The sequence below is a fragment of the Anarhichas minor genome, unplaced genomic scaffold (genome assembly GCF_050575085.1).
Source record: "Anarhichas minor isolate MPS153535 unplaced genomic scaffold, ASM5057508v1 ptg000033l, whole genome shotgun sequence".
In the NCBI taxonomy this organism is placed as follows: domain Eukaryota; kingdom Metazoa; phylum Chordata; class Actinopteri; order Perciformes; family Anarhichadidae; genus Anarhichas; species Anarhichas minor.
Window position 1 is genome coordinate 12,051,651 of NW_027466479.1, and position 14,853 is coordinate 12,066,503.

At 40.7% G+C, this 14,853-nt stretch overlaps 3 protein-coding genes across 3 annotated transcripts; 2 read left to right on the forward strand and 1 right to left on the reverse strand.

The window, feature by feature from the left end:
* Positions 1–120: 120 nt before the first annotated feature.
* Positions 121–5,034, forward strand: rida (reactive intermediate imine deaminase A). Its single transcript, XM_076105790.1, has 6 exons — positions 121–235; positions 1,422–1,527; positions 2,228–2,282; positions 2,391–2,459; positions 4,010–4,065; positions 4,557–5,034. The coding sequence occupies exons 1-6, from the start codon at positions 171–173 to the stop codon at positions 4,611–4,613; spliced, it is 408 nt and encodes a 135-aa protein (XP_075961905.1). The 5' UTR covers positions 121–170; the 3' UTR covers positions 4,614–5,034.
* Positions 5,035–5,174: 140 nt separating this feature from the next.
* On the reverse strand, positions 5,175–11,224 carry LOC142964928 (uncharacterized). The gene is made up of 4 exons (XM_076105510.1): positions 11,131–11,224; positions 8,225–8,500; positions 5,810–5,863; positions 5,175–5,723 (listed from the first exon to the last, which is right to left on the reverse strand). Exons 1-4 carry the CDS (start codon positions 11,219–11,221, stop codon positions 5,710–5,712), a joined length of 435 nt encoding a protein of 144 aa, XP_075961625.1. The 5' UTR covers positions 11,222–11,224; the 3' UTR covers positions 5,175–5,709.
* A 1,066-nt stretch (positions 11,225–12,290) lies between these two features.
* On the forward strand, positions 12,291–14,652 carry rpl30 (ribosomal protein L30). The gene is made up of 5 exons (XM_076105867.1): positions 12,291–12,402; positions 12,517–12,565; positions 13,087–13,232; positions 13,712–13,842; positions 14,552–14,652. Exons 2-5 carry the CDS (start codon positions 12,545–12,547, stop codon positions 14,602–14,604), a joined length of 351 nt encoding a protein of 116 aa, XP_075961982.1. The 5' UTR covers positions 12,291–12,402; positions 12,517–12,544; the 3' UTR covers positions 14,605–14,652.
* Positions 14,653–14,853: the final 201 nt, after the last annotated feature.

Below are 14,853 nucleotides of genomic sequence, written 5' to 3' on the forward strand. Positions count from 1 at the left end.
TTTACAAATAAGTTTCTCAAAAAAAAAAAGCAGCATGAACCTGTTGGCAGACATTACGGTAAACTTTACGGCAACTGTTCCGGCTTTCTCTGCAAATTGTTGCACAACGCCTCCCTTCAGTCACAGCCAGTCTGCGGTGGAGAAAGATCGTCAAACTAAATCAGGAAAACATGTCTGTCCTCAACAGAAAGATCGTCAACACTACATCAGCCCCGGCTGCCATCGGTCCGTACAGGTAACTTAAAAAATACAATATGCACATCTATCTATTTATAGCGACACGTGGTGTGCAGAAGCTGCTACATCAAAACGCTTCAATGAATGGAGGAATCACAGGGACAGTCCAACGTTAGATCGGGGGCGGGTCTTGGTGTACAATGAACTCACCTGCTTGACTTGACCTCATTAAAAAAAATAGTGTCAGAGCTGAACTTTCAGCAGAGCAGAAGAACCACCGCAGAGTAGAGACAGACGGCTGAATGAAATGGCATCTATTCGTCGACAAATCCCCTACACTTCAAAAGCCCCTGTCAGACAGGGGATATACAGGTAAGATTAACATCATGTGAAATACTTTATCTGGACTTTGCATACTCTATATCTACAGAAATGCAAAATAAACTACAACAAAAAACAGTTTGGGTTCATAACTTATTATTATTAAATACTTGATATTAACCAAATTGATCAGTAATGATCTCACACAAATGCAGCAGTTTAGTGTGTGTTCTTGTTTATTTCAGTCTGTGCACAATGTGAGGGGTGTTGTTGCTCTGGCCAATGGGCTGTCAGTGGGTGGAGTTACTTCAGACTGAAATGGCCTCTGACTTATCTGATTTGGATATTCAAGGTTACTTAGCCATTGTTGGTGTCTGGTGGTGAACTTGTCGTATTGTCTTCCATTTGTCATGACATTTGACTTGATGAACTACCACAAAAAGGTGTGTCACAGACTAGCTGTGGGGTTTAGATATGAAATCCAGGTCATTGAGATACTTCAAGTGCAGATAGAGTACAGTTTTGTTTCAGAAACAGCTTCTTCGAAAACGTTTTTTGTGTGCTCACCATTTTTATGTCCTCTCCATTACTATATCAGCATGCACCTTTACATGCTGTCCATTTATAAATGAGGAAATACGATATTAATTGATTTGCCAGTATATATAGCAGATGAAGAGAGTGGGAACATACACCAAAACATAATACAACATCATTTTATTGAATCAATACTATTCCTTTAAAAAGGGAATACTTTTGTGTGTTGCAATTTATGTTCACTATTTGTTTCTCTCACATGAAGTATCCAGATCTAAGGTGTGTGTGTGTGTGTGTGTGTGTGTGTGTGTGTGTGTGTGTGTGTGTGTGTGTGCGTGTGTGCGTGTGTGTGTGTGTGTGTGTGTGTGTGTGTGTTCCATCTTCAGCCAATCTGTGGTTGTGGACAGAACAATGTACATCTCGGGTCAGCTGGGGATGGATGTGGCCTCTGGTCAGCTGGTAGATGGAGGGGTGACGGCTCAGGCCAAACAGGTGAGGCGGGACAGATTATCCATTTCAGTCATCAGTGTGACATTATTTCCCAGAGTAGCAACATTATAAGTAACTGAAAGATGATCAAGAAGCTCAGATGTGTGCCACATGCTTTTGACCTCCACAGAGAAATACAGCCCTCCGTTCATGTCTGTTTTGATTATAATTGAAAAGTCTTTTGATTTAGATAGTTTTGATAGTTTGTTTTATCGTTTATTCGGAAAAAAACGAAAATACAGAAGCACCATGTTTTTTTCGTTTTCCGTTTTAAACCAAAAACGGGAAAGCACCGCCGTTTTCTGTTTTTGTTGTCTGAATCCAAAAACAAACTCAAATAATGAGCCGATTTTGGTTTTTGCAAATCCCTCTTTTGTATTTTCTTTTGAAGAGAGACGCAAAGCAAGACGGGTAGTACGGAAGTAAGAATATGTCAAAATGCAAGAAAATTGTTAGTCTATAATGCAAGTACACACCAGGATAACATTAGAAAACCAACCTCCCACTAACATTGGGGGAAAGTTAGGAAACCAACCTCTCACTAACCTTTGAGTTTGGAAAAACGGCGGTGCTTTTTCGTTTTTGGTTTAAAACGGAAAACGAAAAAAACATGGTATTTTTGTATTTTCGATTTTTCGATTAAAAGATAAAACAAACTATCAAAACGTACACGGACCTGATCACAATATGTCTCATCCCTCAGGCTCTCGTCAATATGGGGGAGATCCTTAAAGCTGCTGGCTGTGACTACACCAACGGTGAGATGTCCGCCTGTTCAGGAACTCAGCTGCTGCTCATTTGTTTTCATGTGATTTGAATGTTCAAACAAAACAAACTGTCAGACGGAGTGAACTCTTTGATTTCAGTGGTGAAGACGACAGTGCTGCTCGCTGACATCAACGACTTCAACAGCGTCAATGAGGTCTACAAAACATGTAAGGAGGAAATGTCGGCGATTAAAATAGAAAATATAATATGTGGTCATCTAATCAAATTGGTAAAATGTGCTGTGTATTTTTCTCTCATATTTTTATATATTCTAATATATAAGAGCAGCCACACAGGGGCAGCCTTTAACTAACGTTGTTAGAGCTGCTGTTACATCCATGTCACCTATACAAGCAGCCCAGTTTATTCCTTTTTATATAAGCGTCACTGTTGTGGTCCTGTCACAGCCACTTGCACAAACACCTGAGTCACTGTTTGCCGTGAGACTGGGTTGTCACTTTGTTTTATCAAATAGATCGCTGGCTTGTTCCTTCCTATCCCTTTTCTTCTTTATAGAGTGTGTTCTTGTGAAATAGGGGTTGTGGTTAAGGAGACTGCTCTTTAAGGAGAGGAAGTGGATTCAAGCCGGCATGTTGGCAAGTGTGGAGCCTGCCCAGTATCCTTGAGCAAGGCACTGAATGTCTACTTGCTCCGATAGTGCTGGTCTAACTGACCATTTGCTTTGTGAAGGGAGGTATGATCAGAGAAATTAAACTGATCTAAATACTCTCTAATTGTCTTTATTGATGGTCATGCTACATCTTCCTGTGTATGGAGACAGAACAACTGTAGACCTTTAATAATTTGATTCATCAAATTTGCAATCACATGATGCGTTATAAGACTGAAAGTAAAACACAATGCAGTGAAAAGATTATTAAATTTGCCAATTTATAACTCTACTTCCTTATTATGACTTCAAATGATTAATTCATTTTTTCTATTTGAAATAGAACAGCCAAATTATTTAAAAATAATCTTTCACATTTAACTTTTTGTTATTCCATTAGCTAATGTATACACAAATCATAGTCCATCTAACAAAACATACAGTGTGGTCCGTGCTGTAAAAGCATTGCGTTAAACCTAAGGATGTGTAAATAGTGTTCCACCTATGAAGTGAAATTTACTGACAACTTACAATAAAACACTGTGAACGTCTGTCATTATTCCAGCGGCACACTCCATGATGCATACATGCGGTGTCTCATATTTCACCAACATCTCTGAGAAGATGACAGGTTGACAGGTGAAGCAGTCACCTGACAGACGAGCTCATTCAGCCCTTCCTCTGCTGCATGAACGCAGCCTCCTCCCTCAGGCCGCTCAGTCTGGGCATTCCCTCCTGGATCACAACACACGGGTGTAATGGAAGCTGCAGTGCCCAGTGAGTTGTAAATGGACACCGCCATGCAGGCACACAGATGTAACTCAACCCTCCCAGCAGGCTTTGCAGCACGGGCCATTAACCCTCGGGTATAGTCTCCGAGCTCTCCCACCTCCCTCCTGACACAACCCTAAACCACAGCCAGGGAACTTTCCCTGACCCTGAAGAGAGGACATATGCGATCCAAAGTCTTTTTTTCCTGTCCCTTTTTTTGTTTTGTTGTTGAAGTATGCATCATTGGAAAGTTGTACCCAGAAATCAAATAACTCATTTGCATATCGAGTCCTAGATTTACCTGGTGTTGTTATAATGTGAATGTTTTCACTCCAGTTTTCCGCAGTAACTTCCCAGCCAGAGCTGCCTACCAAGTCGCTGCTCTCCCCAGAGTAAGTACAAACAAAACCTGTACACCAACATAGAGCTGCAGTACCCTGTGGTATCGTTCATAGACATCAATACACATGGTGTTGTGGAGATTCATGGTAGCTAGATGCATGCTCATTCATCCGTTCCATGTGTTTTACATCATTCGTGTGCAGCTGTTTTCACTATGAGCGGAGTGAGAAATGGTGCTAATTCATATTGTATTGTTTGTTTGGACTGTAATATATATACACAACTATTTCATGGATCACCATTAAATGTTGTGCAGACATTCATGTTCCCCTCGGGATGAATTGTTATAACTTTGGTGATCCCCTGACTTTTCATTGTGGCATCATCAGGTATGTTTATAACAAAATACCTGCAAACCTAATTCATACATTCCCATCAGCTCAGTTGTACTGTGTTTAGTGCTAATTAGCGAATGTTATTGGTATTACCCACAATGCCTTCCTTTCCTATGTCCTCATTGTCTCCTTCTTTTTGTCTTCAGGGTGGGCTAGTGGAAATTGAGGCGGTTGCTGTTGTCGGTCCTCTCTCAGACTCCTGACTAGACGGCCACATCACAAACAAGTTGTAGTCGAACCATCACGTCACCTTTATAGTTGTACCGTGGAAGCCTTAATGTAAAGTTTCTCAGTTGGTCAGTGTAGCTGGCTGACTGCACTTCTAAACTAAAGTCAGTATTATAACACTTTAGATTCAAACCCTTAACAATAGAGCAGCACCTAATTTACCACAAAACTGATAAAGTGTGACTGTATCTGTACAACCAGTCTAACATTCCCTGGTCACAGTGGCCAGATTCAGGGTCAAATCAACTTCCTCTTTTTTCTTGTTCTGGTTTTTCATCGTCTGTTTTGCTCCAGAGAAACGTATTATTAACACAAAAGTGCAGTTCTCCCTAATAAACCTCTGATCCCAGACTGGTTATTTTGCCCTAAAACACCACTGACATGCGTATTCAACCTGCTTTAAGATATCAAAGAAAGTACATGTATTAGATGTCACTTTTACAGTGGCCTCTTGAATTTTTTGACAGTTCATAGCTTATTACAGATGTCTTTGAGAAAGAAATTCTGACACATCAGAAACAAACCTTTCATGTATACTTTTATCTCATTTGTGCTCTTATATTAATGTTTACAGTCCTCAAAGCTCTTCATATTCATTACAAACATGGTTGTAAAATCAAAGCCAGCTACCATATGATTTTTATACCCAAAAAATAACAGTTTAATAAATCAAATTTGGCTTTGGTTTCCTTAGAATTATATGTTTGTTGAAAAGTTAAATCAAGAAAATCTGCGATTATAAATTTCTATAAGATAATGAAAGACATTTCAGAGACAGCTTATCATTTAAGATATCCTGAACTGATGACATCTTCTGAAAATAAAAACTAAGTGCCGTAGAACTCTGTATATGTACAGTTTGCTAGCAGAAATTGCAGCCATACACCGTCATGAGGGGAACAAGGCTCAGTGATGGCTGAGGAACCCTGACTGAAAGCATTTTATCTGCATCTTGGCAACAAGGCGATGTCTTTCACACAATAACACCTACACATGCTTTCACTCACACATACAACAACAAGGTACGACATTTCCAACAAACTCATCTGTGCAGTCGTTTCATGTTGCACTTCATTCACTGGGAGCTGAAAACGAAATGAGGGGAAGAACGTTTAGGTGACGTTTTTATATGGATCATGTGACACTGTGTTGACATTATAGCGCCACTCACCTGGTTCCTCCTCTGTTTTGGGCTCTGAATCAGTCGCTGTGGCCTCCACTTGCTCTGTTAAGAAAGAAAGAGAAGGATTTGTACATGGGAACAACAAACAATCACATTTTAAAGGTGCGGTTCGCCTGGGGTGTTCCCAGATAAAGGACATGTCAAACATTCAACAGCAGCATCTCTTTCCTTGTTACTCTGGATAATTCAGAGAAGAGACTAGAATCTCAACCCTGGCCACTAACACACCCAGAGGTGGATGAGCTGCCATGTCCACTCTGCTTATGTGACACTCAATTCTCTCTCTCTCTCTCTCTCTCTCTCTCTCTCTCTCTCTCTCTCTCTCTCTCTCTCTCTCTCTCCACTGGCTGTGAAACGAAGGCACCAACGTGGTCGGTGGCCAGTGGAAGCCCTATATGTGTTGGCATGCTCGAGTTTCTCTGTGGACTCAGATTGCACCTTAATAAGACCACGATGGCAACACAAACACACAAACTGCATGCAGGCCGTCCCATGAGGGCGAGTTGGACACCAAAAGGGGGGTCGAGATCAAGTGCTGAGAAAGGTCAAGGAGAGTACTGATTATTTTAACATACATTTTAAAAAATATATTTTAAAATGAATTCATAAACTGCAGATGAGTTTTGAACCTGTATGCACTATAGAAGGGATGGCACCTGCAGAGGTGACTGACTGAATAAATGCTTGAAGGTATTGGAAGACCACAACAAAAGAAAAACAGCATCTTTGGAGGCAATGTGCAGTAATCTAAGGATGCAATGTACTGTATTCCTCCCATTGCATAAGCACACAGTGTACTGGCTTTGCTACCTTATCCATCTTTCTTCAATGGCCTGCGTCACAGTGGTAGACACTTTGCATTAGACAGAGAAGAGCTAATCTCGTGAACCCGTCGGCTGCTTGTCATTTGCATCATGAAGCAATAAGTGACCTGATAGAAGTCAATGTAATGCAGCACTGTGTCACACAGCTCCCCTCGGAGCACTTCCATGTTTAGATGATCATTACATGTGCAGAGAGATCATCATTAGTCCCTCTGAAGAGCTCTCTTGGAATTTCGAGCAGGGATCGTTATGTTGTACTCACTAATTTGTAATTTAGCATATTCCCCTGTTACCAGAGCACCAGGAGAGGTAACAGGTTCCGTATTTTCTCAAGAGACTACAAATGCCATGTGCTTAAAAGTATCCTGACTACATCATGTATTCAGCGTGGGAGGAAGTGTTAATGCCGTCCCCTAACAACAGAGCTGTCTTGGCTAAAGACACTGTAATTCAATGCCTTCCAACCATTTTTGTGCTGACAACTTACGCAAATCAGGAGCTAATCCTGCGCCTACTAGCTAAAGTAAAATCTTTGGTTTACAGCCCTTAACAACTTACATTAGTGATAGATCAACAGACTGTTCAGCCGTGAGTCCACCGCACCACTTTATACATCCTACAGGTGTACACTTAGGAAGAATATATTCTAAATACATTGTCAGGACTGCAGCTCAGTGAACAGACTCCTCTGTAAGTCCACACCTGAATAAAATAATAATATAATTTATAAAACAATTGGCACAATCTGATAATAGACTGTTACCTGATTAGGTGAACTCAACCCATACTTACAATGTTGAGACAGATAGTTAAATTCTAACTAAATAATCAGATGTGTGACTTATAAACACATTTGAATGGCCGTCTCGGTGTGTTCCTCATAAGCCATGTCTGTGTGTTGTTGGTTACCGCCTGGTTACCGCCATTGCAGTGGGACTGTAGGAAAGGGACATTATGTACCTGGGTGCTGTGGCAGCCCACGTTAATTGGGTCGCTATGCAGGAGGCGAAGCGGTGCTCAGGTTTCTGCCGGTCAACAATAACAATTGTACTTTAGTCCCTAATAAGTTCCCCTTCCCACATTGTGACTATCAGTATTCAATGACCAGTTTCACAGAGGAAGGGCATGATGAGAAAAATGCCCTAAAATCTGTATTTTAATCTTTTAAAAAGCAGTAAAAGCTTTGAATTTTAAAGAGAAATGATATCTTGTAACATTTTCTCAAAAATGTTTCCCCCTATAGAAAACAAGTTGATGTGTCACACACACACAGATAACTACGGACACAAACATGCAGCTACAACCGTATCACCTTTGAGAAGTGTTCAATTGGTGTGATAATGTATATAAAAGTGTAATTTGCATAGAAAATAAAGCTCACAATTACAATGAGCTTTTTAAGGGCTCTGCTAACGGCTTCAAACTGGTCGTTTTGCTGAGATAAAGTGAGGATGGTCAACTAAAGATGTTGCAGAAGACTTAAAGGAAAACTGAATCCAAAGTTGAGTATGTTTGTCTGCAGCTGCAGTCTTTTGGGTGTATTGGGTTAGGGTAAGTGATGTTTTTGACTCCAACCTACCTTGCTCAGGAGCTGCAGCTGCAGGCTCTGCGGCGCTATCCGCTGCTTCTGCTTCTGCAGGTGCTGCTGCTTCTGCAGGTGCTGCTGCTTCTTCAGGCGGACTGGCTGCAGCAGGCTGAGGCTCCTCCCCTGCAGGTGGAGCTGCAGCAGTGATGTCTGCAGATGTTGCAGCTGCAGCGGGTTCATCTGCTGGCTTCGCATCGCCGCCCTCGGCTGGTGTCTGGTCCGGAATAGTTTCGCTGTCCTCAGCTACTTTGTCATTTTCATTGGCCGCCCCTGTCAGGAACACAAGTATTGAAAAGAAACATGATCCAAACAGACAGTGTGATGATAATGTAAAACTAATATATTACATATAAAACTAGTTCAAATTTACTGACTACTTTGTCTGCAGTCAAGTGCGTGAATTATGTACCATATGGTTTCTGTTCATATCACGATCGAGAAGGCAAAATCTTTGAATGTAAGAAAGATGAGAAAGATTATCAAGTTTGCATTAAGCACAGGACCTTTTAACACAGTGGGAAGAAGTATGACACCAGGGTCAAAGGTCAAGGTAGTATTGTTTTTTTCTGGGGTGACCTATGGTAAACATGTCCCCTAATGATATTATTCTGTCTGCTTTGGGTAAAAACTATCTATTAAGCTATATGTTCAAGCCAAAGCGTTCTGGGCTTAAATCCTTTGTTGTACCTCTTCACCTTGTTTCCTGTCATCTCTTTACTACTGTCTGCAATAAAAGTGTCCCACAAAAAATTGAAGTCTCTAAATCCTAACTTCCAAAGGTTAAACTCCAGTCTCTGACCGCTGGATCATGCAAAGATATCACCAAACAAAAAAGAGCAACAACAATGTGTACACTTATCGAGAAACGTAACCATATATGATCAACTGTTCCCCCTTAAAATTACTGGGAAAATGATAAAACATATGTTTTGGCTACATGCCACAGATCATTGGGAAGGAAGTAAGAAATTGAATAAATAGACCCCCCACTGACACGCAGAGGGTTAATCATTGTGTGGATTGTTGTTAATTAACATTGACAGCCTCATACTGCACAGTTCACAGCTCTATGGACAGGTTGCTGTGTATTTGATACCGTGCGTGACTACCTTGTACCTCTTTTTTGTCTAATGGATTTGCATTGCAGGTATTTGCATGGATCCTAGAAGTCTGGACTGTCGATCGTCTATGTGTGTAAATGAGATACCTTTTCTCTTTTCATTTCACATGATATTTGTCACAATACTTGGAGACTGCTTCCTTCAAACGTTTAAATAAATTAACCTCGGGTTAATGGATGTCATCTCTCTACCTTGGGGATGAAAAGTAGCATCAGGTGAAGGAAATGAGCCTCATGCAAAAAGAAGAAAACTCCCTGGCACATTTCCATCTGACCTCTAAGACGAAGAACACCTCGCTGGTCAATGCCATTCAGCTGATAAACATGGAGAGAAATTTGCAAGCAAAGTCAGAGGCTCTGCCATTATCTGCTGACATCAAGGATGAGATACTTTATTGAGAGTAACTCTGAAACTTTTTTTTCCAGGGAGGTCAGAGGTCAGTGTCAGCTGCAGGGCATGAGGCTGAACACACATTAATAGAGTCAGTGTCAGTTCCTCAGCTCACTATATCACTCTACAAAGCACAGTCATACGTACAGTCTACATATTTCAGCATACTCACTTATGTGAGTGACCATGCTTATGTGAGTGACCATGCTTTCATTGCATTGGCCTGTAATATCTCTTTAAGGAATGCAAAGAGAGAAGCAGAGCAAGAGGCACTTGCTCAGAGGCGATCCAACTTAGTGAATCTTTTACCAGTTTTTCACCTGCTTCGTCTTTGAGTTCTGTCAAATAATTCTTCAGCTGGCAGAACTCCAAACAAAGTCACCTGCAATCGCACACAAGATTCAGCCAATATACATATTTGACAGCCTCTGAATGTAAATTAAGTTCCTACTCTCCCTTAACACTGCTGAATGCAAACACAGGATCCAGTGTTGGTGTTTTATCTTGAAATGTGTGCTAGTTTGCGCCACAACCGGGCCATCTCGGACCCACAACAACAAAGTCTCCAAAGCGGCTTCTCCATTTCCTGTTGAAACCGTAGACCGTTACCAAATCTGCTTTCATGCCACTGTCTCTCTCGGGGAGGACAGAGCCAGAAACCACTGTTGAATAATGACAATACACTTTCCCATCCTGTCACTGTGGAGCTCCGGCTCTCTAAAAATACAAACATCAGATAGTGTACCCACAGAGATACATTGGTGATCGTTTGCATGTAGACTGGGACTGGGTCCTTATCAGAGGAGCGTTCACCGCAGTATGATTATATAGATGATGTTACCCTAGTTGGAAATGGCAGTGAACTTCCACGATGACACCATTACAACCAACATTTTATAAGGCTATTTATAGCATCAACAGGAATAAAATAAAATAGAAGTGCTTTTATTAATAAATCTGATGTCAATAATCATTTTACACACATTTTGAGTGGTTTCATCATACAAAATTGATATTTACAGATCTGTCACAGCTATTAACATCTTGAAAGTGAAGCCAGGGATATTGCTTGGTCATAACTTCCCGCTTGAACGTTTAGCGATGGATAATTTCACACTATGCAAAAATATATTATTGTTATTTTACATGCAAATTATGAAAGGTCCATGTCAAAATTATTTTTAGGAAGTCATTGCTTCCAATGTACCCTTGACAACATAATATTATTTTGAGAGCAATATTTCAGGTATTATAGTGTTCTGTGTCTGGCCACTTAAAACATGCTTGCAATGAATGCTACCTAGCTGCATATATAACATATATGTGTGCTTCCAACATGTCCCACAAACATATGTATTACATTGCATGAGTGTAAAGCTTTGTCGTCACCTGTTGTGCTGGCTCCGTTGCTCTCCTCGGGCTTAGCACTGGGTCGAGTCGTATCTACCGCTGAAGTTTGAGCACTGGTGGAGCATCCCATCCTGCTCTGTGCACATAGAGGAATGGTTATAACTTCAGAGTTACGAGTTGAGGAGAGGTTGTAACTGCACTGATGACGTCGTGGATAGATATCGCCTCTGTATATGGAGAGAACTCAAAACTATAGACAGATAATCCCCGGGAGGGGAACAAAAAGACACGCTGGTAATACAATTCCTTTAGTCCCGTGCGTAATTGCGCATCATGGTTTTTTCTCCAAAAACGCGTTCAGCTATTTGTTTTGTGGCTACACGTAACTAAACAGTTGCAGGTGAAGTGTGTCTTTTGTTGTGTACTGTAACTTAGGCTGTTTCCAGGAGGCTGGCGCAGGGACAAAAATACATTATTCAGTCAGTGTGCAGCCGCCACCTCTTGGGGCGGGGAAAGGGAACCTGTGGCCTCGCAAAAACTATTAACTAGGCTCACTGTTGATGTGCCTTTGAGCAAAATCTTAATCCAGAGTTAATCTACTGGTAAGTATTGAAATCCTAAATGTAGCAATACCACACTATACTCCATGACAAGTAAAAGTCAATGATTCATAAAATCCCTAACAAAACCAAAATGCACCTATAAGTATCAAAAGTAAAAATAGTTACCCATTAAGCATCAGAAGGGCGTGTTTTATTGGGTTGTTAATTTTGATACATGACCGTTTGGCATTTTGATGTTGTAGCTAGTTTAAGTCGTTTTAAAAAAACCTTCTTCGTAAAATCAATAAGGAAATGTATATTATATAGGTAACAATATATTTTGTGTGTAAAATGGATATATGGAATAAAGCTTTAAAAAGATCCCTGCCGTTACAGAAATATAATGGAAACGATTACTTAGTTAGGCCTTAATATGTTTTTGTTTAGCTTTTAATCATTGTCCACGTTGCATTTTGTAAAGTTGATTTTATTTAATTATTCTACAAATGTTAATTGTTGTCATTATTGTATATATATTTTAGTATGAGATTATTTGGGGGATTTTGTCTCATTAATACTCGCTGTAGACTATTGTTCATTCGTTGTAATTATATATTTTCAAATAGTCCTATATCGATTTAAAGTTCTCTGAACCATCTGCAGTGAGTATTCTGCGCAGAACTCGTCTGCGCAGGCCAGCGAAAAGATAGCAGCGCAATGCACCATGGGACTTCCTTTCTCTCCGAGGCCATATTGGAGTTAACTTACAGTAAGACGAGCTCTCAGTTTTTTGATTAAAAGTAACCAGGATTTATTAAATTTTACATTTTGTTACCATCCAGACATTAACGATAGTCTTCTCCTTCCCTCCTCTCGCCCGCAGGTTGGCCGGTCAGGACTAAACCGCAAAAATGGTGGCCGCAAAGAAAACGGTGAGTGGCGTTGGCTCGGCCCGTAGTGCACGCGCTGCTTTAGGGCCAGGCTGCTGCTTCACGTGGAGACGTGTTTCTGTCAGGGCCTGCTAGCTAGCAATGTAGCTCTCCGTGTAAACGTATTATTTAAACTCAAAGTGTATATTTTTTGTGTTAAATCAATTCGGCTGCAAATATATGAAAGCATGTATCGACCGTCTCTTCGTTTACTCCCGTCCACCGTCTGTTTGTCGACTAGTAGCTATAATACTGCAACGGTATAACACCGGCAGTGTAGCTAATGCTACATTGCTAAATCTAACAGAAACATGTCAATATGGTGTCAACAATCCCTGCTAATTGTACGTTATCAACATATTAAATGTGCTGACCTCCTTGTGTTCGTTTGTTAAATGGCAAATGTATTATTCCCACAGTTTGGTTTAGTGTGAACGCGACGATGAACAAAAGCTGCAGGTTAGATGGCGTTTCATAGCTTGTGTGCTGTCACTAACTTGAGGTATGTGTATCTGTTTGTTCAGAAAAAGTCCATGGAGTCTATTAACTCCCGTCTCCAGCTGGTGATGAAGAGTGGAAAATACGTCCTGGGCTACAAACAGTCCCAGAAGATGATTCGTCAGGGAAAAGCCAAGCTGGTTATCCTGGCCAACAACTGCCCAGCCCTCAGGTATATAAGGAATATCAATACATTCATATGTATTCTATTAATGTATACAATTATATTTAGTGTTGTTGTTAGCAAGTAGTTACACCAGAGTGTTAATGTGACCAATGAGTCATTATGGTTGAAAGACCATGTAGCATCAACAACTTTATATTAGCACACTGCATTCACAAGGTGTGCTCGTGCAAAGTTATGCTACATGTTCAAAGAACGATTTCAAAACTTCTTATTTATTTTAAACCAGTTAGTCTGGTTTCTGTTAAGGCATCGGAGCCGTTTCACAGGTCGGCTTCAATGCCGATGTTGTGAAGCACAACAGGTCTAAAAGGCTGATTCTATTGAAATGTGTCCAGTTAATCACTGATTATCGGTGTTAACAGATTCAAAGGTAGCATGTCTTGTCTTTTTTTTTTTTGGCAACGTTTCTGTATTTGTATCTGCTGCTTTGACTCACATTTTTCCCTTGTCTCTGTCCCCTTCAGGAAATCTGAGATTGAGTACTATGCCATGCTGGCCAAGACTGGTGTCCATCACTACAGTGGAAACAACATTGAGCTCGGCACAGCCTGCGGCAAATACTTCAGGGTGTGCACACTGGCGATCATTGACCCTGGTGAGTACCTACTCAGTATGGTGCAGTTGATGTCTAAACTTTATCCTTTCGCCTCAAACATTGAGCTTTGCGGGATATTGTCCTCTGAGGAGTGGTCCCAGCGAGACCTCTAAAAACACTAATAAAGTTTTCAATCACAACACTGTATTTCAGTGATTCCTGACAGAATATGCATTCCCACACAATGAACATGTTCGCCTATATGCGTATTAGTGTTCTATTACCAACACAATGGCTTTCAGCACATCAATTCAAGATACAGAGAGGTCAGAGGAGAATGTGTTTATAACACGAGATTCATTGGTTTTTTTTAATGTAATGTAGTGGCTTCTAATGTGAAACAGTTCTGTGTTTGACATGCAACTCAACAAATGACACTGCAAAAATGTCTCTATTGACCGAACTTAAAATATTTTGGGTCACTTGTTGAATAGTCACTTTCCTCTGTGTGAACTTTTTCCCTGTTGGACCTGCTCATGAGGTATGGTCCAGGTCAGGACTGGTGGTTCGTTAGATGAGTCTATCAGTGCTTTGTGGACAGTTAATGGATGCTCAGTTGGGTACTTTTACCCTCATTGCCAACATAATGTACTAAAAGGACATAATAGAAAATATTTTTATGTAGGGATATAGTTGGATGTCTTTGCATTGTGTACGTGACAATTTTTCTGTTGCTCTGCTGACTTTTTTTTGTTCCTTTCCTCTTCAGGCGATTCTGACATCATCAGGAGCATGCCAGACCAGCAGCAGCCACCTCAGTAGAGCTGGTCCCCCACCCCGTTGTTATAAATAAAGTCGGCGTTAACAGTACATGCTGCCATCATTTCTTTTCTGATATCAAGATACATGACACATCTGTCCAGAGACAATCCTGCAGGTGTCCACCAGAGAGCATCAGTGTCGTCTTGACTTTCTCAGATGACGTTATTCAATTAACAATTTCAATGTCCGTGTGAGGGATTTCCTCTCAATTCTATAACACTGTTTACAATATGGGACTTAAAAGCAGAA

What these genes read in the sequence shown, in the direction of transcription:
- rpl30 (XM_076105867.1), top strand. Translation starts at nt 12,545, where the DNA reads ATGGTGGCCGCAAAGAAAACG. An exon ending in TGGTGGCCGCAAAGAAAACG is followed by an intron (nt 12,566 to 13,086) that starts GTGAGTGGCGTT and finishes CTGTTTGTTCAG; the next exon opens with AAAAAGTCCATGGAGTCTAT. An exon ending in ACTGGCGATCATTGACCCTG is followed by an intron (nt 13,843 to 14,551) that starts GTGAGTACCTAC and finishes TTTCCTCTTCAG; the next exon opens with GCGATTCTGACATCATCAGG.
- LOC142964928 (XM_076105510.1), bottom strand. Translation starts at nt 11,221, where the DNA reads ATGGGATGCTCCACCAGTGCTCAAACTTCAGCGGTAGATACGACTCGA. An exon ending in CAACGGAGCCAGCACAACAG is followed by an intron (nt 8,501 to 11,130) that starts GTGACGACAAAG and finishes TGTTCCTGACAG; the next exon opens with GGGCGGCCAATGAAAATGAC. An exon ending in AGCTGCAGCTCCTGAGCAAG is followed by an intron (nt 5,864 to 8,224) that starts GTAGGTTGGAGT and finishes CTTTCTTAACAG; the next exon opens with AGCAAGTGGAGGCCACAGCG.
- rida (XM_076105790.1), top strand. Translation starts at nt 171, where the DNA reads ATGTCTGTCCTCAACAGAAAGATCGTCAACACTACATCAGCCCCGGCT. An exon ending in TGACGGCTCAGGCCAAACAG is followed by an intron (nt 1,528 to 2,227) that starts GTGAGGCGGGAC and finishes CTCATCCCTCAG; the next exon opens with GCTCTCGTCAATATGGGGGA. An exon ending in CAATGAGGTCTACAAAACAT is followed by an intron (nt 2,460 to 4,009) that starts GTAAGGAGGAAA and finishes TTTTCACTCCAG; the next exon opens with TTTTCCGCAGTAACTTCCCA.